At 37.4% G+C, this 23689-nt stretch overlaps 1 protein-coding gene and 1 pseudogene across 3 annotated transcripts in view; one reads left to right on the top strand and one right to left on the bottom strand.

The window, feature by feature from the left end:
- The window catches only part of CUNH15orf41 (chromosome unknown C15orf41 homolog), a 216306-nt gene that overhangs the window by 106142 nt on the left and 86475 nt on the right, over positions 1 to 23689 (bottom strand). For all 3 annotated transcript variants that reach the window (XM_014454744.2, XM_006087496.3, XM_023752902.1), the window contains 3 exons: positions 8788 to 8867; positions 8390 to 8439; positions 2717 to 2784 (listed from right to left, as the gene is read on the bottom strand). In XM_014454744.2, coding sequence (XP_014310230.1) covers positions 2717 to 2784; positions 8390 to 8439; positions 8788 to 8867 — 198 coding nt within the window. The remainder of the gene's footprint in view (positions 1 to 2716; positions 2785 to 8389; positions 8440 to 8787; positions 8868 to 23689) is intronic.
- Positions 12930 to 13679, top strand: LOC102442854 (annotated as a pseudogene).

Genomic DNA, 23689 nt, shown 5'->3' with positions numbered 1-23689 from the left:
AATAGTACTTAACTCCAAATCTTATTTTTTGGAATGAATGAATATATGAGTATATATTTTTAGTTGGAGAAACTAAAGTCCTTTATTCAACTGTGACTTCTCTTAATACAATATACCTATTTTTAGTTGTACAAAATTAATAAATTTACAAGATAGGATAAATCCCAATGAGTACACCCAAATCATCAAAGAAAAGGACTCTCTTTCTTTCCAGTATTGCCTGGTTAAATCTTTTACTATAGCAATTGCTTAGTACATGGTTATGAATCAAGGAAATTTAAGAAATGATTAGGATTAAGATAAAGGTAATTTATTTTTATTTTTCTCTTCTATTGATAAAAGAGGTCAGATAAAATATTTATTTTATAAAATGACATACGGAGCACAATAGGTGAAACATTTAAATGAGGTAAAAAAATTTCAAAGAGGTCATAATTCTTAAGAAGGGTTACGTATAAACAGTAAGAATCCTTGCCTTTCTCAAGTAGTCCAGATTAGAAACCCTGAGAGAGGGAGAGGAAGGGAGGAAGGATGCAAGGGAGGAAGACAGAGATTGCAATTTTGCTTATAAAAGAATCAAAGTAAAACAAACATGTTTGTAATGTCTCTGCAACAGAATTCAAGGTGTAAGTACACATGTAAACAAAGAAAACATACGATCAGATTAGTGGTCTATTTATATACCAATATTTTCCCATAGTTGGATTTAAAATGATGATCTATCTAAATTTACCTGGCATAGTACTTCAGATCTAATTAATCATAGTGAAGGGGTAAAAGAAAAACCCCATAACCATATTTCATACAAGGCTCTGAATTCTGATGTTTTAATCGTATGTAAACATGTATTAATTCAGTACTACATTAAAACCCTTAAAAGGCATAGAATAAATTAACAACTTCTTTGTATGCTGATGAGGAAATGCTTCAAAGCAGGACTGAGGTTTCATGGAGTCAGCTAAACATCCTATAACTCATTTATTTTTAAAGATCAGTTAAGTATCATCTGTGGGTATGCTTCAATAAAATAATTACCTCCAGATGCTATAGGACAGAGGAATAGATGGGACCCATCAATTTTAAATCCCCTTTCTGAACTTGTCTGTGAGTGGTAATGACTCCTGGCTATGTTTCTGCATTGCCTTTGTCAGCCGTGGTGAAGCCAGTCTAACACACTTAGTTCCCAGAATCAAGGGAATTGAAAACCCTGGACTAGACCACATTTAAGCTATTGGTCTTCCATCCTCAGGAAGAAAGCAGAGAAAAGCTAGGCTAAGCAAAGAAATGGTGCTGAGGGCCTGACTACACATAAGCAGATGGTGCCAAGAGAGTAACACCAAGCAGTCCTGAAACTATGACTGCTGAGTTGGTGGTTTGAAACAATGAAATAGATTTGGCCATGCTATATTGGCCACTGAGTGATCGATGTGATCTGATATTTCATAACACTCTGAGAACTCCATGGTTCTAAAACATATCTCATGGTGCCTCAGGAGTCATCTATCACAACTGGTTCCGATCCATTATACATTCTATTATTTATTAAATCTTAAAAGGCAATTTCTATCTAATTTACCCTCTTTCCATAGGCTGAACATTCCAATTGTCCTTCTATATGAAAAAAAACTTGCTGCTTTTACATACTGAAATTTAATTCAGTAATTTTAGGCCACTTTCCTAATTTATCAACTTTCTTTAACACTAGCTAGAGAATATTTGTATCTCCCACCTCCAAGTTACCAACAATCTTATGACACATTCAACTCCATTTTCCAGTTCATTAATAAAAATGCTGAACACTAAGACTTAAACCAGATTTCTTGCAGGGCTGTAGTCAATATCCCTCTCCAACTTGATGTGGAACCATTCATTCGACTTTCTTTGGCCAATTCTCTGTCCATTTTCAAACAAAAATTATGTAATTCAATATTCTTTTATTTTTTAACCTAAAAAAAATCACACTAGGTAGACTCTTAAATATTTACATAAAACAGATGTGTACAATAATACGATTTTTATGGAACCTTTACAAATTACCACATCTAACATGGAAAAGAGGAATTAATTCATTGTAGAGTGCTTTATGGTTTCCACAGTTATCACATGCATGCCCTTTGAGGCTTAATTTCTAATGCTTCAGAGATACTGAAAGAAATAACAGTCTGTAATAAGATTCCACACTGGCACACAAACACATGCATACATGTGAGATTTTTAAAATCACACTAAATCTATGATGACAGTTAATGTTTGACATAAAAGTAATAAAAGCTTAATATCTGGCTTTCAAGGAAAAGTACTACCCGATCCCGTACACCAGACAAACATACCTAACAGGAATTTTTCTAACCATTCTTTTTAATATATAAAGCATTTTATAGACAATATTTCTTTTGCTTCTTTCTCTCATAAAGCCTAGATTATGGTTAATATCTCATGACACCAAAAGTAATACTGTATCAGATATTAAAGCATTTTTTTCAGCCACTTATTCTATAAAATATTAATTGCAAGCCTGTGCATGTGCTGTATATATGGGGGATTAGGTAACTAGATTCCTGCTCAGTTCTAAATCAATAAAAGATAACATGTAGAGCATCAATCATCGTTCACTCTTCCTTTAGTACATAATAAGTGCAAGGGGAAGATTTTAAAAGTATATATTTAAGCACTCCTGGAGCTGTTATGAGCTAGACAGGATGTAAGCAATACTTACCTAGGAAGGACAGATTCTTCTCTAGAAGCAAGTCTCTCAGCAGGATTTCGTGCTCATGGCCAATAGCGCTGGGACGTTTGAGTTAAAGAGGGTGACACACGCAGAATTATGAAAAGATGCTATCAGAAAAACACTAACACCAGAGCTATACTTTGAGATGAAAAGAAAAATAAGATGTAATTTGAGCCATTATTTCTACCTTTAGCCTAACTCCCTGAGATTTCTATCTACCTCCCCTCATTTTATTTTATTTTTCAATATATTTGTATTGATTTCAGAGAGGAAGAGAGAAGGAGAGAGATAATAACATCAGTGATGAGAGAGAATCATTGATTGGCTGCCTCATGCATGCCCCCAACTGGGGATCGAGCCCCCAACCCGGGCCTGTGCCCTGACCGGGAATCGAACTGTGACCTTCTGGTTCATAGGTCAATGCTCAACCACTGAGCCACACTGGCTGGGCCACCTCCCCTCATTTTAAATGATTCAATGGAATTTTTCTATAATGTTTATATGCATTTTGGCAAATAAAGATTTGTAAATGGATGTATATGTAGTTTATCTTCTTTTGAAAAGAGGATGGTCATTTTAAGCATCCTTTAGGCTATGTTAAACATCTCTCAATTCAATTCAGCACACATTTATTACGCACTTAGCGCAGTAAAGAAGACCAACAAGCCTTTGTGCTGAAAGAGCTGCCGGTCTACAGAGTTCCCCGTCTTCTGTGAATTCACACTTGCCACAGAGCCAGCATTTACAGCTCCTGTTTTACCTCCAGTCACTGTTGGTGAGCTTCTGGGACTTGGGAAGCCAAACAACTGACTTGTTGAGAGTTACATATAATGTGAAAGAAAGACATCTTAGTAAAGGACTGTAGGTTAGTGTGTGTGTACAGAGACTAGTTCAAGTCTTTTTCTCCTGTGAGTGCAAGTGTACACATATTATAATATGCATATAGATAGATACACACATATACTTTTTTTGAGTGCTTACTCTGAGGCAGGCACTCTGCTAAAGGCTTCATATATGTTATTTCATCCTTACAGTTATCATTATCCTTATTTTATTGATGAGGAAACTGAGATTTAGAAAGGATTCTGCATAAGGTCATACACTTAATATGTGGCAAAGCAGGGGTTCAAGATAAAATCTGTGCAAATCCTGCATTTATAAATTCCATACAGCTTCTTTAAAAAGAATAAAAATGAATTATGTAAAACTAGAGGCCCAGTGCACGACATTCGTGCACTTGGGGGGAGGGTCACTTAGCCCGGCCTGTGCCCTCTCACAATCTGGGAGCCCTTGGGGGATGTCTGACTGATGGCTTAGGCCCGCTCCACCTGGGGAGCAGGCCTAAGCTGGAAGTTGGACATCCTTAGCTCTACCGCAGAGGTGGGAGATGCTCCCACCACTGCCGCTGCACTCGCCTGCCGTGAGCCCAGCTTCTGACTGAGCAGTGCTCCCCCCTGTGGGAGTGCACTGACCACCTGGGGGAAGCTCCTGCATTGAGCATCTGCCCCCGGGTGGTCAGTGCATGTCATAGCAACCGGTCATTCCGCTGTTCAGTCAATTTGCATATTAGCCTTTTATTATATAGGATAATTGATACTAGCTAATATTTCTTAAATACTACATGCTAACCCTTTATGCTATGAACACTTTGGGGTGCTATCATCTTATTTAATCTTCACAACAATCACATAAGTAGGTAGCCCCATTTTTACAGTTAAGGAAAGCAAGGTTCAGGAAGGCCAAGGAACTTGCTGAAGGCCCCATGGCTGGTAAATAATAAAAACAGAAAAGGGAATTGAAATTCTGGTGTATTTTCCAAAAGGATCGGATTTGATAAGTCTGAAAAGGAGTGTTGTCCTAGCCTGGTACTTTAATTACTGTCAAAAGCATTTGGTCATAATTATCTAATTCTCCATTTCACTGATAATGTCAACCTGATCCTATCCTCCTCAGATTCCCAGGAACTGTTTAATTCTGATCATGCCCTGCAATAATTCAATTTGAAATGAATAAATCTCATACATTTTTTGTAAAAAAAATTCTTAGCAAATTATCCTATCCTTTATCAACACACACTGATGAATAGCATTTAGAATTTCAGAGATGTGGCTACTCATGTCAACTGTCAAAATGAGTCTGAAGTCATCACTGCTTTTTCCTTCTGTTGTTCCCCCTCCCCACTCTAATGCACATGGCTATGTTTATTTAAAATTTTAATGGAAATAAAATAAAGGAAACACATTTTTAAATCACAAAATTTCACACATATGCAGAGTCCATTGAAGACATTTGATGAATACCTCTCAATGATTTCTCATTACTAGGGGCGTACCACATCTTAGAACTAAATTATTTACTCCTATCCCACATAAATGTGCTCTCACTTTTATTGTTGTAAATTATTTACATCTAAAATGTTGAATCATGAAACTGAGGTTACTGATGGTACAGAAATGAAACCCACAGCATTTTAAGCTTCCTGCATCATTATGTTTCTTTGCTTCCCTGCTTAGGTCTTTGTCTAATAGCTGTGTCCTGAAGTCACACTTTGGAAAGTTGAGGTGGCTGGTTTCTCACACCTGTTGTGTCACTGAATATGAACTGTGGCAGGAAAGGTGTGGGTGAGTCTGGCTATGGAGGAAAAAAGAAATAGTGGACACAGAAAGAAAAAGAAAACACAATGACAATTTATATTCTCTTTGCTACTGTACTTTCTTGGTGTCTTATTAGTAAATGACCAACTTACTTTATTCTACTTACACAAAGGTCTACATGTAACATTTTTATAATGGGGTAAAAAAGTTTTGTATCTATTCAATTTACTACATACTGGTATATGCTTTCTTTCTTACAAAATGATGTAATTTACTGAGAGTAAGTGATGTAAGCATTACCAAATTATCAAAACAACTTACAAATAGCATTTTCACTCACATGGAAAACTAGTAATTTTATTCAGTATGAAATAAAATAACTCCTGTTGATCAGTCTAGGCCAGTGGTCGGCAAACTCATTAGTCAACAAAGCCAAATATCAACAGTACAACGATTGAAATTTCTTTTGAGAGCCAAATTTTTTAAACTTAAACTATATAGGTAGGTACATTGTTATTAACTTAATTAGGGTACTCCTAAGGCTTAGGAAGAGCCACACTCAAGGTGTCAAAGAGCCGCATTTGGCTCTCGAGCCGCAGTTTGCTGACCACGGGTGTAGGCGATAGCTATTCAAGTATATTTACATTATATAAAACTGCTACTACCTCAATGCAAAGATAAAATCAGTTCTCTATAAACTTCCCAGCCTATTTTATTTTGCACGGTAAAAGCAATCACCAATTTTAAATTTTGGAAAAACACGCTTCTTGGTTCTGCTTTGCTTGGACATATATATAAAATATAAGGTCTAGAAAATAAAACTTATAAAAACAGTAATTTTTCTGGCAATAGGCATAATAATGGAACTGCCAAATTATAATCTAGTCAGTCAATGCAATTTATAGACATACATCATTATCTTTATCAATTGAAATCTTGTCTATATTAAATTCTACACAGTGAAAAAAGGAAAGTGAATGATGGCAAAAATGTAAGGAAAATACTCCAAACAGAATTTATAATGCTCCACAAGCAGAAACACTTAGACTTCGTCTATAATACCTATTATTGATGTATGGCAGTGACCATGGGGCAAAACTTGTAAATAACCTCACAAGCCATTTTCTTCGCCAGCAATACAGCAATCTAGTTTCCCGTAAGCATCTCAACTATTACTGAAAAATAGCCTCCTGGCATTTACAAAGCAGTTGACTTCATACTTTAGTCCATGCATATATAATTAGATAGTTATATTTAAAATCAATATGCAATCCTTCAAAAGACATTATGCTTTTAAAACCTTAACTTTAAATTGATTTTTAACTATTTTATGTGCTTGAAAATTAACATGTAATTCCGCCCCAGATACTCTGAGATGGTGTTAGTTGTTACACGAATGTGGTAAACTTGATCGCTATAGCAACTTGAGGTTGGCATTCCTACAACTTCTAACTACCATTAATTTTACACTGAAGATAGAAGTATCGTTTTACTTTGGTCTAATAAAAAGGTAAGCTTATGACAATGCTGTGATTCTATTAAGTTAGGTTGGGAGGAATAGACTTGGAAAATACATATATCAAGGGCTATGACATAGATACTGAATATTCTTGCAGATTATTTTTAGGCCCTGGCTGGGTAGCTCAATTGGTGAGAGCATCGTCCCCATACACCAAGGTTGTGGGTTCAATCCCTGTGAGGGCACATACAAGAATCAACCAAAGAATGCATAAATAAGAGGAACAATAAATCGATGTTTCTTTCTCTCCCTTTTTCTAAGAATCAATCAATAAAAATGGAAAAATATTATTTTTAAAATTAACCTTTATGAAAAAGTAAATGCGTGATTTAAATTTTTTTTTTACTGATTCTCAGCCTTTATGAATCAAGGTGGAATATAAACATGCATGTGCATGCACATACACACTTGACTAGCGAGGGCTATATAAGACAACAACAAAAAGCCTATACCAGGAAGGGTGTGTTCTACTATAAGAAATGTGGGAGACCAGCTGGTTTGGCTCAGTGGATAGAGCATCAGACTGTGGACTGAAGGGTCCTGGGTTCAATTCTGGTCAAGGGCACATGCCCAGGTTGTGGGATCGATCCCCAGTAGGGGCTGTGCAGGAGGTGGCTGATCAATGATTCTCTCTCATCATTAACGTTTCTATCTCTCTCTTCCTCTCTCTCCCTCTCCCTTCCTCTCTGAAATCAATAAAAATATATTAAAAAAGAAAAAGAAATGTGAGACTCATGGGCTCAGATAGATACAATTTTCATTTAGAAAATTACCCATTATTTACTCTTTAAGTAGCATTGTTAGCCAATGATTACATTAAAATTCTTAGTGTTGCCACAATACTACTAAATGTATTGATGAATAATGCCCTATGTCATGAAGACACTACTGTCCACTCAAATCCTGTTTTAAGAAGTAAGCATTAACTCTTTAGCAATCCCAAAGTCTTTAATGAAGACTGGACATGTTTTCTTAGCCTTAAATCCAGTCCAGAGAGAAAAATTAGCCGGGTTTCTCTAAAACTGTTTATTAGGGATCCAAGTGACAGCTCAGATTTTAATCAGCATTTAAGCAATGAGAGTCTACTGCCCTTTAAAATGTGATGGTCTCTGGCGACATTTTAATCACATCATCCTTTAACTTCAGGCAAAATTTATTCTAGCAAACTCAACTGAATTTGGCTCATTTTAAATAGAAATTTGTTCTATTTTTAAAATATGTTCATTGGGATGGTTAGATACATTCCAAGACAGTATGCTACCTGCCTAATGACTCTGTACCTTTAAACTCACTGATAACCAAGCAGTTGGAAATGAGCATGTGAAGGTGCAGCTGCTGAACTGACATCTTCCCGGGGCCGATCTGGCTTTTCTTACACTGTGGAAAAGAATGGTCTGCAGTGACCCTCCAGTTGATTGAATGTAAAATAGAAGAGTATGATATGTGTTTTGTGAAGCAGAACTTTATGTCATGTTAAAGCTAGACACGTATCCTCCGCTGAGTCTAAGCTCGTCAATTGTGCACCTAAAATTTTATGGGCAAGGATACTGTTTGATGCAGTCCACCAGCGGTCCATAACAGCAGTCGTTCACAATGCACTGCAGACAAATAAGAGAAGGGGTCTGGGGTGGGGCGACTACAAAAACTATTACAGTTAAACAGTATACTAAAAGCAGTATCCTTGAATTAAAAAAAAAATTAAAAACGCTATTAAAAGGCTGTGCAGATTTAATCACAGAAAACAAAAACTGCATGCTTTTTATTCACTATAAAAGCAAGCTATTAAAAAGTGAAATGCTCTTCTCACAAATATTGCATTGCCATTACGGTGCACCCTGACCTCAGTGATAGTTTATGATGACAGTAATTAAATGAGGTTTAAAATCCTTTACTCTGCTAGGCAGATAACAGCATTGCCACTGAAAATAGACAGCTGTGATTAATACCTGATAGACCTGATTTGCTAGAACTCCATCTGGAATCTGAGAAGGGTCCCGTAGCAGACTATTTATAACAGACTTGGAGGCTGTAGAAGAAAGGAGATGAACTGTTAGCAGACAGTCAACATACTTTAAATGCAACATGAGAAGTGACATATACCTATATATATACACAAACCGTAAAAATGAAAACACTACTGATAGTAATCATTTCCTTGTTATAAATCTATGGAAAGCTTTTAATTAGTCCATTTTGCCAAGTTTATAAGCCACATTGCCAGATTTGAAGATGACCTAATCTTTTCCAAGGTAAATTAACAAGTACAGACCTAAAGCATATGTCTCTTTGCAGATACATTAGCTTTGGAAAAGCCCACTTGGAGAAAAACAAACAAACACCACAAAGCAATCAGAAAAGAAAATATTTACCTTTGGCAGGTAAGTATTTTATAACAAAGCTTATGTATATAGAAAGCTTAGTGAAGGCAGGTCAGATTCAAAGACTTTAGCGGTGTCAATAAAAATAACTTTCAGCCAAGAAAGCATCTCTGAATCCTAAACCTTTCTCAAATAATTCTCATCAGCTGCCATAAAATGTTATGTCCATTTAACAGGTGAGAAAAGTAGGTAAAATGACTGACAATTGAGGGAATCTTAAATAAGAAAAAAAAATCTATACATTTATATATGAATTTTTGTTCCAAAATGTCTCCTGACATCCAATTGTAAATTACATTGACCTTATCCCAGAGAACTGTTCTAGAAGAGCCTACTGGAGGCATCTAATGAGGGATGCTATATCAGGTCACATTCTTTGAACATTGAGGCAGGAGATGCTGGCCTCACTGTCTACTGTAGGCACATGAAAACTGAAGTAGCCAAAACTCCTTATCCTCTGCAATAGAGTAATTCAAGTCTCTAGACCAGCGATTTTCAACCTGTGTGCCCCAAGAATTTTTAAAACATGCAATACCTGACTATTTAGTCAAGGGAACTGACCTCTTTGCCCTTAGATTGTCAAATTTTGAAAAATGACATCAGCCAATACAACAGTAGCCATCCAGTGAGAATGAATCAAAATTATACCTTTTTTAAAAATCAGATTGGCTATATATATATATATATATATATATATATATATATATTTGGTGTGCTGCAGAATTTTAGTAATTAGTTTGTGTGTGCCATGAGATGAGAAAGGTTGAAAATCACTGCTCTAGCCTGAAGCTAAGGCAGGTGGTGACTAGAAGTCAATTCGTTCAAGTCCTCCAGTGGAATGGCTCCCAGATATTTAGTAAAATGGCTTAAGGTCTGGTCCGTACAATCTAAAGTGCATACTGGAGAATCACCTCATTAATAAAATAAACATAGACCACAGATTTACATCCTTCAGGTTCTGAGATAATTTTTGGCTTGCCTTTTAAATTTTTTTTTTTTAGATTATGTTCTTTATCAAGTTCAGTACCATAAGAACACTGACAGATGTGATAAATGTTAGCAAATACTGTGGGAAGAGATAAGGAAATGACAACTTTCTCACTTAAGCATAGTACTGAATCCACAAACAAAAAATATGAAGTATAATTATTTTAATTATTTCCTAATTTTAGTCACAGGCTTATAGTAACATTTATGTACTTAGCAGCCATCCATAAGTAGAAGTGTTTGTACTGCAAGTAGAGAGGCCATATTTGGAATCCCAAATGAGCATCACCACCCGAGAAAGCCTACGCAGGCCTATCTATACAACGATGCAGCCCTATCTATACGGAACCTTTCAAATTCAATGTCTTCATCTGTAGAAAGTGACTGTATTATCTGAGCTTACTATCTCAAAGGTTTCTTGTGTGATTCTCTAGGGAAAATACCTTCAACAGCTATTTTGTTGTTATTTAGTATTTTGTTAACATTTAAATAACATTAAGAACCAAATCATATTAGGCTTTTACTTCATATACATTTTAGCTGGACTAAATTATTGCTGAAGGAAATTAACATGGATGAATGGTACAAACACTGGGAATATGAAAGAGCACATTGTCTTATTGTAAAAGAATAGGTTATTGCAGCAATAGTGTTCAATCTATAGTAACGTACGTGGTAAACTCAGTTTTCCTAACTGAATCCGAGGGACCAGAGCAGTGATCAGACATCTGGTCACCTTCTCTCAGGGGACTTACTCTCTCTAGTTTGCCACTCAGTCACCAGATAGTAATGACAGACACATTCTTTTAGATTACCCATGATGCTCCCAGTGTCTCAAGGAAACAATAGCACCTTCTCCACATGTACCTGCACCCGATCATTGCTAAGACACTACACTGCTAACTCCCAGACCCCATACCGTGTGAGGAAAAACTGTTAATCCATATAGTGGTGGGGAACATCTGGCCCAAGGGCCATGTAAGGCCCACAAAATCATTAGGCATTAGGGGTGAGTTAATTAAATGTATGACCAAAGATAGCAGGCTAATTTTTAAGTGGATAATTTTGTACGGCCTGTGAATGATAAATATCCCAATGGCCCTTGGCAGGAAAAATGTTCCCCACACGTGATCTAAATGGTCACACAGCATAACCAAAAGTGTTATCCTACGGAAAATTACAGACCTCATAACCAACTAAAATAATAAAACAAAGGCTCCTTTTAAAAAAGAAGAGGAACAATACTCTAGGACATAAGAAAATTAGGTCATTTATTTTATGAGGGAAGAAAGGGAAATATTAAAGAAAAAAGAAACTGATGACATCATAATTTTCCTCACAATATAAACTTTAGAATAGTGTGCTTATCAGACTTAAGAATCATAGCCAATAAACTTTTAAAAAAATGCTTTGAATGTATTGAATAGAACACTATTCAAATGGAAGGAAGCTTGAGAGAGGAAGTCAGTCATTTAAAATTGAATAGTAAAAACTATACATTGAGTCCACATTCATGCAAAAAGTATGCCTGCATCTCAGATGAAGCCAGAGAGTGCACATTTAATTTACACACATATTCTGAAGCATTGGAACTGCAAAAGGGATGAACAATCACATCAACCAGATAAGGAAATGCAATTGGAGAATCTTGAGAGGGTTGGGGATGAGAGGACTCAAGAAAGCCTGTGCCTTTCATCGAAGCTCTCCCTAGGGCCAGTTACTACCTTTGTCCATTTTCACCCATCTTTTTGACCATTCGTGGACAGGAGTCTTGTTTTCCCTAACCTCTGCCAGAGGCATTTATTCTGTTGATTTCATAGTTTACCTGCTACTGCTTCAACTTCCTACCAAGCATGTACAAAGCAGGAATGCATGAGTCACATGGAGCGATGCATAAGAATAGGAGAGAGCTGGTACCTCTTAAAGCTAGAGGACAGGCAACAGGCAATGCCTGGACTAAGGCACAATACCTAAAGAAAGATTTTGCTATTTTTAGCTGTGAAATATTTCTAACAAAAAGAAGTTTGGAGCCTGATATAATAAACATCTACCCACCCACCACTCTGATTTAATTTCTGGATCTGCAATTAAATTTACTTTAAATACTCTAATATTATTTTTTGTAAACTTTTAAAATGTATCAGTCTTCCTAGAGGTTGATTTATTACTATGTTCCAGAAACAAACTTTGGTTTTGTTGATTCTCTGTACTATTACATTTCATTTATGTTTTTGTGATCATTATTTCCCTGCTTTCTACTTTGGATTTGCTACATTATTCTTTTGCTAACTTACTATTTTTATTGGATAAATTTTCAATGCTTGATTTTAACATATACTTTTTAAAAATTGTTGACACTATTACAGATGTCCCCTTCTCCACCCGGCCCCCACCTGCCCTTTGCCCACATCCACCCAGACCCCGCATCCCCTTCCCTATGGCCATCACCACACTGTTGTCTGTGTCTATGGGTTATGCATATAAACTCTTTGGATAATCCCTTCACCTTCTTTCATCTAGTTCCTCCCTCCCCTCCTCACAGCTGTCAGTCTGTTCCATGTATCCATGCCTCTGTTTCTAATTTGTTCATCAGTTTATTTTGTTCATTAGATTCCATATATAAGTGAGATCATATGGTATTTGTCTTTCTATGACTGGCTTATTTCACTTAGTATAATAATCTCTATAAGTCACTGACTACAGCTCTTCCTTCAGGGTCTGACATGGCTCGAATGATGACAACACAGCTGTGGCTCCTTCTGGTGTGGCGGGCTGAAGAACGGGGCAGCCAGGCCCAGGACTGAGCTTCTCAATGTCTGCATGGATGCCAAGCAACACAAGGAAAAGCCAAGCCCGGAGGACAAGCTGCATGAGCAGTGCAGTCCCTGGAAGAAGAATGCCTGCTCTGTCAACACCAGCAAGGAAGCCATAAAGATGTTTCCTACCTGTACAAATTCAACTGGGACCACTGCGGCCTGATGAAACCCGCCTGCAAGCGCCACTTCATCCAGGACACCTGCCTGTATGAGTGCTCCCCCAACCTGGGGCCCTGGACCCAGGAGGTGAACCTGAGCTGGCACAGAGAGGATCCTGAATGTACTGAAGAGGACTGTGAGAGCTGATGGGAAGACTGCCGCACCTCCTACACCTGCAAGAGTAACTGGCACAAGGGCTGGAACTGGACCTCGGGATCTTAAGAGTGCCCAGCGAAGGCTGCCTGCCACCGATTTGACTTCTACTTCCCCACGCTGCTGCTCTGGGCAATGAATTCTGGAGTTACTCCCACAAAGTCAGCAACAACAGCCGAGGCAGTGGCCACTGCATCCAGATGTGGTTTGTTTGACCTGGCCCAGGGCAACGCCAACGAGGAGGTGGCCAGGTTCTATGCTGAGGCCATGAATGGAGCTGGGTTCCATGGGGCCTGGCCTCTCCTGCTGGACCTGGCCCTAATGCTGCTCCTGCCGCTCAGCTAAGCTCCTTTACCTTCTGATACCTGGTCATCCCCACCCTGTTCAGCTCCAAGGCTCAGCTTCCATGGTGGGAGCTCTGTCCAATAGTTTGAATAAACTAGTTACTCTGCAAAATAAATAAATAAATAAATAAATAATAATAAATAATAATCTCTATAATTTTTCCTGCTTTATAATTAATTCTGCTTTAACTACATGCCAAAAGTTTTGTTGTCATTTATAAACATTTTATAGTTTCCATATTTCATCTTTGATTGATAAATTATTTTAAAAAGTATTTTAATTTTTTATATTTCTAATTTGATTACATCATGGTCAAAGTATGTAATGTTTATGTTAATTTTGGGGTATTTTACTTCCTTTGTGTTTTTATATGCAAACAATTTTTACAAATGTTTTGTGTCTTTAAAAAACTACTGAATCGCCCTAGCTGGTTTGGCTCCATGGATAGAGCATCGGCCTGCAAACTGAAGGGTCCCCAGGTTTGATTCCAGTCAAGAGCACATGCCTGGGTTGTGGGCTCGATCCCCAGTAGGGGGCGTGCAGAAGGCAGCCGATCAATGATTCTCTCTCACCATTGATGTTTCCATCTCTCTCTCCCTCTTCCTTTCTCTCTGAAATCAATGAAAATATATTAAAAAAATATTGAATCTCCTATTTTTGAGGTACAGGTTTCAGGTATATCAAGTAGGTCAATATACATTTTTTAATCCTCACCTAAGGATATGTTTTTATTAATTTTTAAAGAGAGAGGAAGGGGGTGGGGAGAGGAAGAGGGAGAAAGAGACATCAATGTGAGAGAAGCATCCATCTCCTGTAGTTGCCCCACCAGGGAGCAAACCTGCAACCTAGGTAAGTGCACTGACTAGGAATTGAATCCGAAATCTTTTTGGTGTAGGGAATGATGCTCCAGCCAACTGAGCCACCCAGCCAGAGCTCAAGATTTTTAGTTGTAGTATTTAAATCTATATCGTTACTAATTTTTTCCAAACTAGATATGAAATTATCTACTTGTAACTGACACATTCAGAATTATGTTTACCCTCTTATTTCCCATGTTCTGCTAACCATTCTCTTCCCTTCTCTCTTTCCCATTTACTATTACCTTCAAGTTGCTTAAATTTTCTTTATTCCTCATTTCTCTTTTTATTCACTTGCAAATAATACAGTTTATGTCTATTTCTTTAGAAGTCCTCTCCAAAAAAATTCTAAACAGCTTAGAATGCACTTACTCCAATCAGGAAGCCCCCACTCCCTGCTCAACCTACATGTTATTGTATTTATTATTTTTGTCCAAACAACTTGTCCACAGAAACAATTTCCCAGTTAATTTGGGGATGGTTAACTTTATGTCAAATTAACTGGGCCAGAGGAGGCCTAAAAACTTGGTCAAACATTACTCTGGGTGTGTCTTTAAGAGTGTTTCTGGATGAGATTAACAGTTGAATCAGTAGATTGGGTAAAGCAAATGGCCCTCCTTGTATGGGTGAGCCTTATCTGCTCACTTAAAGGCCTGACTAGGACAAAAAGACTGAGTAGGAAAGAAGTCTTTATGCCTGATGACCTTCATGTGGGGGAGCATTAGTATTTTCCTGCCTTTATATTGGCTTCTCCTGGGTCTCAAGCCAGCAGACCTTTGGACTAGACTTACTCCATTGTCTTTCCTGAATCTCCAGCTTGCCAACTGTAAAGCTTAGGAATTATCAGTTTCTACGATCATGGAAGCCAATTTCTTATAATAAATCTCTCCTCCATCCCTCTCGCTCTACACACACACACACACACACACACACACACACACACACACACGCATACAGATACACACACAACATACTCACCCTATCATTCTGTTTCTCTGGAGAACCTTGACTAATACAGTCTCTTTCCATTTTTTAAAACATCCAATGCTTGTTTTTATTTAGATTTATCAGCATGTCACCAATTTCCTTTTTCAGCATTGCTTCTTAATTTCTACTTTCTGATTCAAGATCTAAAAATTGGATATTGCTACCGATGCACCATATTTATTAGTTATTTCAGCTGGGATTACTGAGTAGTAAAATCTCTTAGTCTTGCCTTGCCTGAAAATATCTTTACTTCATTCTCACTCTTGAATGATAATATAGCTGGGTATTGAATTATAGATTGTCATTTTACTTCAACCCTTTGAAGATATGATTTCACTGTCTCTTAACATCTGTGTTTTTTGTTTGTTTGTTTATTTATTAACATCTGTTAGTGATAAGAACTCTACTATCAATCTGACAGTAATCCCTATATAAATAATTTGTCTTTTGCCGAAACCGGTTTGGCTCAGTGGATAGAGCGTCGGCCTGCGGATTGAAAGGTCCCAGGTTCGATTCCGGTCAAGGGCATGTACCTGGGTTGCGGGCACATCCCCAGTGGGAGATGTGCAGGAGGCAGCTGATCGATGTTTCTCTCTCATCGATGTTTCTAACTATCTATCTCTCTCCCTTTCTCTCTGTAAAAAAATCAATAAAATATATTTTTTAAAAAATAATAATTTGTCTTTTATCTCTGGTTCCTTTTAGATTACTCTTTGATATTCAATAGTTTCATTACTGTGCACCTAAGTGTGGTACTTTTTATTTAACTTGTTTGGAATTAGCTATGTTTCATGAACCTAATGATAAAAGACTTAAACAAGTTTTTAAAATTTTGAGCCATTATAGCATTGGCCTCCTTCATTCAGTCACTCTGGAACTCTTATATGAGATGTATTGGGAGACCTTATTCTATCCCCTATGTTTCCTGATCTCTTCATCTCTTGTGTTTATACTAAAAGTGTTTTCCTTAAATCCATCCTATAATTCATTAATTTTTGTTCTAATCTAATACGTCATTCATGTAATGAGTTTTTAACTTCAAAGACAATTATCCCATTTCTAAATTTTATTTTTGTTTTTCCAAAACTATTCTTTTCATTCTTCACATGCTTCAATGTAATAAAAGCCATATATGGCAAATCCACAGAAAATGTCATACTCAATTGGCAAAAACTACAAGTGTTTACCTTAAGACGGAGAACAAGACAAGGATGTTTGTTTTCTCCACTCTTATTCAACATAGTACTGGAAGTTCTAGCCACAGTAAATAGACAAGAAGAAGAAAATAAAAGGCATTCAAGTGGGAAAAGAAATAAAACTGTCATTATTTGCAGGTGACATGATACTGTATGTAGAGAACCCTAAAGATTCCACCCAAAAACTACTAGAACTGATAATGAATTCAGTAAAGTAGCAGGATACAAAGTAAATATCCAGAAATCAATTGCTTTTTTATACACCAATAATAAACTATCAGAAAAAGAAACTAAAGAAAACAATTCCATTTACAACTGCATAAAAAATAAAATAAATAAAATACCTGGAAAAAATTTAACCAAGGATGTAAAAGACCTGTACTTGGAAAATTATAAGACACTAAAGAAAGAAATTGAAGAAGATACAAATAAGTGGAAACATATACCATGTTCAAGGATTAGAAGTATTAACATCATTAAAGCATCCTTATTACCCAAAGCAACCTGTATATTCAACACAATTCCTATCAAAATACCAATGGCATATTTCATAAACTAGAACAAATATTCCAAAAATTTACATGGAACCACAAAACACCCTGAATAGCCACAGCAATCTTCAGAAAAAAAGGACGAAGTTGGAGGAATCACACTACCTGATATCAAACTATACTACATAGGCCATAGTAATCACAAACAGCTTGGTACTATCATAAAAACAGACATACAGATCAATGGAAAAAAATAGAGAGCCCAGAAATAAACCCCTATCTTTATGGTCAATTAATATTTGACAAAGGAGGCAAGAATATACAATAGGGTAAGGATAGTCAGTAAGTGGTGCTAAGAAAATTGAACAAATATGTGCAAAAAAGTGAAACTAGATCACCTTCTTACACCATACACAAGAATAAATTCAAAATGGATTAAATACTTAAATGTTAGACTCGAAACCATAAAATAAAATAAAAAATAAAAAAAAAACAGAAGAAAACACAGGCAATAAAATCTCAGACATTCCTCATAGGAATGTTTTTTCTGATATATCTCCTCCGGCAAAAGAAACAAAATAAAAAATAAACAAATGGGACTACATCAAACTAAAAAGTTTTTGTACTGCAAAGGAAACCATCAACAAAATGAAAAGACAACCCCCTGACTGGGAGAACATACTCACCAATGATACATCTGATAAGGGGTTAATATCCAAAATTTATAAAGAATTTATACAACTCAACACACACACACACACCAAAAAAAATCAAACAATCCAATTAAAAAATAAGCAAAGGACCTGAAAAGACTTTTTCAAAGAGGACATTCAGATGGCCAACATCATGTGAAAAGATGCTCAATGCCACTAGTCATCAGAGAAATACAAATTAAATCCACAATGAGATATCACCTCACACCTGTCAGAATGGCTATCATCAATAAAAACAACAAATAACAAGTGTTGGCAAGGATGTGAAGAAAATGCAGATTGGTATAGCCCAGCCGTGGGCAAACTACGGCCCGCGGGCCGAATCTGGCCCGTTTGAAATGAATAAAACTAAAAAAAAAAAAAAGACCGTACCCTTTTATGTAATGATGTTTACTTTGAATTTATATTAGTTGACACAAACACTCCATCCATGCTTTTGTTCCGGCCCTCTGGTCCAGTTTAAGAACCCATTGTGGCCCTCGAGTCAAAAAGTTTGCCCACCCCTGGTATAGCCACTGTGGAAAGCAATATGAAGCTACCTCAAAAAACTAAAAATAGAACTGCCTTATGCCCCAGCGATTCCACTTCTGGGAATATATCTGAAGAAACCTGAAACATTAATTCAAAAGAATATATGCACCCCTATGTTCATTACAGGTTGTTGTTGTTTTTTAACAATAGTCAAGATTTGGAAACAGCCCAAGTGTCCATCAGTAGATGAGTGGATAAGGAAACTGTGGTACATTTACACAATGGAATACTACTGGGCCATAAAAAGAAGGAAATCTTACCTTTTGCAACAGCATGGATGGACCTGGAGACTATTATACTAAGTGAAATAAGCCAGTCAGAGAAAGACAAGTCCCATATGATTTCACTCATATATGGAATCTAATGAAAAAAAGGAACTAACAAAATAGAAACAGACTCATAGATACAGAAAACAGACTGACATGTTAGAGGAGAACATGTTTGGGGGTGCTGAGTGAAAAAGGTGAAGGGATTAATAAAACAAAATAAAACTCATAGACACAGACAACAGTATGTTGATTACCAGAGGGAAAGGGTAGATAAATGGTGATGCAGGGAGACTTGACTTGGGGTGGTAAACACACAATACAATATACAGATGATGTATGATGAAACTGTACACCTGAAACCTAAATAATTTTATTAACCAATGTCACCCCAATAAATTCATTAAACCAAAACTAAAAATAGAAAAAAACAACATACTTTCTAAAACAAGGTAAACTCAGAATGCTATGCAGTCTCATACTTTGAAATGGAGAGGCAACATGGGACAGTGGTTATGGAGCACAGCCTAGAATCACACAGGCTTGGTTTGAGGACTGGCTCTTCCATCTACTAGCTATGTTGTCTCAACAAGTTAATTCATGTCCGTGGCCCTCAGTTCCCGCGTCTGTAAAAGAGCGTAACACTGGCACTTACTTTGCTGGGTTCTTGTGGAGATGAAATAAAATAGCACAGGAAAAGCACTTAACATGCCATTTCAGGCTTGGGCTCTTACAGTTGTTATACTGTTGCTTTGGTTGGTGTTAGATCATGGCGTGGCCTGATTTCTGCATCCCAACATTGCATTATCAATAAATAGATCACTCTTAATTTTCCATTGTCAAGAGAGTAAAAAAAGAAAGGAAAGACTATAAGATGTGTACGGAGTCAGGAGCCTGCCCTAACCAAGTATACTTTGCCACAGCCTTGGAGAGACAGCCAGAAGTGAATCTGTTCAACAGGCAAAATTTGATAATGCTGGATTATCCCTTCTTACAGCCTTCCCCTCCCCACCCCTTTACGATCCCCCAGTACACAATCCATCATCAAAACTGTTCTCTGCAAAAAACCTGGTAGAAGTCCCTTACAGGTTTCTGTGCATTAGCTTAAGTGTTATCACACCATGGGGTGGGGAGGGGTGAGGGTGTATTTTAAGTCTTACCTATATCAAAGATAAGAAAAGGATTTTCTCCCCCTAACTCAGGACATTTCAAGCACCAGCAATCGAGCAAGTGAAGACCCCCCCACAACCCCCAAAAATAAAAGCACTGACATCACACCCATTTTTATAACTCTTCCTTTCCTCAGCTCAGGTAAGTGGCCAACTACTGCTGAAAGGAAGTGAGGCAAATAAGCAGATGAACCCTCTGTACTCTTAAGGTCCTACAAGTCCTACCCACTGCAAAGAGTTATAGCTGAACCAAGACCAAGACAAGACCATATATATTTGGGAGACCTGATTCAAGGCCGCAAATAGGTGTAAGCATGATAAGTGAACGAACATGGGGCTGACTGTATATTCGGTGGCAGCAGTCAGGACAGAAGGATGAAGTGAGGGAAAAACAGTACAGGGACAGAGACAAGATAGGCCATATTGAAAGAAAAGTCTTTCAATGTGCAGACAGATGGAGGGTGTTAGAACCTACTTCTCCCTCCACTGAAGAAAAACAATCCCTGCGGTTGAACAGCTGGATGGGGAAGGCAGCTGCTGTTGGCAGGACTCCCAACGTACACTCAGAGATTTGCCTCCTCACGTGGCTGCTCCAGAGGCTGAGCAAAGCCTAAAAATACCGGCTAAAATGTAATCTTTTGTTGGAGTGCTGGTTTAAGGCCTTTGGACATCAAGGTCAGGAATGTCCCAAGTTAGATCTCCATAGGAGTTGGCCTGTTAGTCTTCTCTGGATAATTTCGATATTGCCAGTGGCCCACAGGAGCCTACTTACTCTTGCACAGTTGGAACTATTCCTCAAGAATTCCAGGCAGCCCACTAGCTCTCCCACTGCACAGAAGTGATTTTTAAAGCCGTCTGATCCCATTTGACAACGTGAATAAGAAACATCTTTTAACATTAGGGAATCCTATAGGGACACATTAAATTCTGTTCTCTAACTAGCACATAATCTTGAACTAGAGTCATCAAATTTAAAAGCACTAGGTAAGGGCAAGAGGACAATATCTCCAAAGCATGAGGATTCACACTGACAGATTCCTTTTTTTATTTTTTTTATTTCTAGCAGCTTTATTAATAATTGCCGAAAACGACAGACAATATGTTTTTAGCACAAAAAAGAAATGTGCTATCAAGCCATGAGAAGACATAGAGGAATCTTAAGTGTATATGACTAAGTGAAAGAAACCAGTCTGAAAGGGCTATATGCTGTATGATTCCAACTATATGACATTCTGGAAAAGGCAAAACTACAGACAGTAACAATATCAGTGGTTTCCAGGGGCTCTGGGGAGGGGGTGAGAGGGTTGAATAGGTGCAGCACAGGTGACTTTTTAGGGCAGTGAAAATACTCTGTATACTATAATGGTGGGTACATGTTACTATACTTTGCTTGTCTCAGGCAACTTACAGCTCTATAATCACTCTTTTACTCAACAAACATACATTTGACAAATATTTATTAAGCACCCGATTAATGGCAGAACTATACTCAATTCCACCTCTCCCACCCACCCTCAACTTCATCCTCCAAATCAAGAATGTTCTTTTGGCCAAAACTTCAAAGCCCACTTCAATTCTCACCTCCTCCCATAAATTTTCCCCTTAATGTTCCAATGCTTATTATGGAATGGAGTGAACTCATTGTGTCTACCAATCATTTGGCACTTGATAGAATATTTGTGATCTGTTGACAGGAGATTGATCAGAATGGGAAGACTTGGAACCATGACACATTTTTAAAAATCTGAAAAAGAAATATTTAGCATAGTATTTTAAAAAGATGCCACATTCCCTCAATGCTATCTTTAAGCATCTGGGGGCTTTTAAGTGAACATTTAGGCTCATTCTTGTAGTCACCCCAAGGAGATAAGAAATAATTTTTACAAGTCTATTTCTGGTTCTGAAGCTCAAGGTTTCAGATTTCAAGCTTTGCTTTATATGGCCCTACATTTGGTCTACATCAATGCTTTTAACCTTTAAAAAAATTTTTTCCCCATTATAGCCCACCTAGACTTTAAGACATTTTTTTCTTAATTTCCCCCCCATGAAATTTTATTGCCACAGGTACACTGTATATCTGTTTATGAAATGTCACCCCCTTTGCGACTGCATGGTTCACATGGAGGACTAGGGAACCGTTTGTGTCAGGATATCTGGTACATTGCTTTAAAGCAGAAATATTTCTCTCTTTTCACCTCAAAATTGCTCTGTACAAAATTTACTCAGTAAATTGTTGAATGAATTATTAATAAACTACTCAAATCCAAGCCCTGCCTATATTCCCTAATATTACTAGTATATCTAGGGTTAGGTAGTCAAGTAGGTTTGATTTAATTTGAGCTTTCCTCGCTATGAATGAGGATACTTTTTTCTTTATTGTTTTCAGAAAATTTAGACTGAAAGGATACAGGACACAATAGGTCTTTAAATGTTGACAACATCTAATGCCTTGTCTCCTGAAAAGAAGTGTGCTTAACACATGTGAGATGACTTTAGTAGTGTGCAAAACAATTTTTTCTTTAACAATTAAGTATTATTTTAATAAATACTTTTTATTTATGACAAGAAATTCTAGTTTATCATTTAAAGTAGATGTATTGATTTCCTTTAAAAACATAATTAAGTGACATTTTTAAAAGTATCAAGTAAATATTGTATATTTATTAGTAGTACTAGAGGCCTGATGCATGAAATTCATGCAAGAGTAGGCCTTCCTTCCCCTGGCTGCCGGCACCAGCTTCCCTCTGGCACCAGGGACCCGGGCTTCCCTCGCAGCCCCGGCTTCATCCAGAAGGTCAACCAGTCTAATTAGCATATTACGCTTTTATTATTATAAATGTGTAGTGCTATGTGAATATGGCAAAAACTGTAAATGTACCCAAATTTCTAAAATCTCAGAAATACTAGTTTAATAGTTGTATAAAGTCAGTTGAACATTCAGAAAGGTCCACTTCTGAAAAGGAACAGCAGCTAACACTGACTGAGTACTTACATGTGTCAGGCACCATTCTAAGCCCTTCACATGTACTAACTCATTGAATTTTCAGAATGTACCTATAAGATTGCTATCACCATCTTAGAAATGAAAAAACTGAGTCACTAGGAATTTAAATAATTTGTCCAAAGTCTCATTCCTAGTCAGTGGTGGAGCCAAGATATTAACTTAGCCAGTTAAGCTCACAATTAGTAGACTATTCTTCCCAAGCACTATTTCCACATTATTCAAAGGTGATGTGATACATTCTATATTAATGCATCATACTTATAAGAACTAAACTCAAGTTTTCCATTGGTATTCCCTCCTCCCTCCTAGATATCCCACCAATTCAAAGTAGCAATTAAAGTTTCAAGACTCTTTAGTGCTCCATTTAGAGCAAATATAGGGCCATATAATGAAGTTGAACACTCTTGTCTAAGCTTATTGGGGCTCAGTATGTCAGATGACATTGACAATGGAGTCACAGGTAAAGAGAACACTCCAGCTCAAAGTCAGGGGAGAAAGTTAACGGCAACAAAGATCTACCAAAATTTGTTGGGGTAACTAGAAAACCTGGCAGGTTCACGAGTGTCTTATCTATATATATAAAGAGCCAGAGGCCGTCACATCCGAAACAACCGAACGGATGACCGAATGACCGAACAGGGTGAGTGGGGCAACAAGGCCGGCAGGGGGGTTAGGTGAGGACAACCAAACGACTGAGCAGCAGGCTGCGTCGGGCAACCAGGGCGGCAGGGGGGGCAGTGAGGGGCGACAGACTGGCAGAGGGTGGCAGTGAGGGGTGACCAGGCTGGCAGGGAGC

The sequence above is a fragment of the Myotis lucifugus genome, unplaced genomic scaffold (genome assembly GCF_000147115.1).
Source record: "Myotis lucifugus unplaced genomic scaffold, Myoluc2.0 scaffold_38, whole genome shotgun sequence".
Lineage (NCBI taxonomy): Eukaryota > Metazoa > Chordata > Mammalia > Chiroptera > Vespertilionidae > Myotis > Myotis lucifugus.
This window is presented reverse-complemented; position numbering and strand designations above follow the sequence as displayed.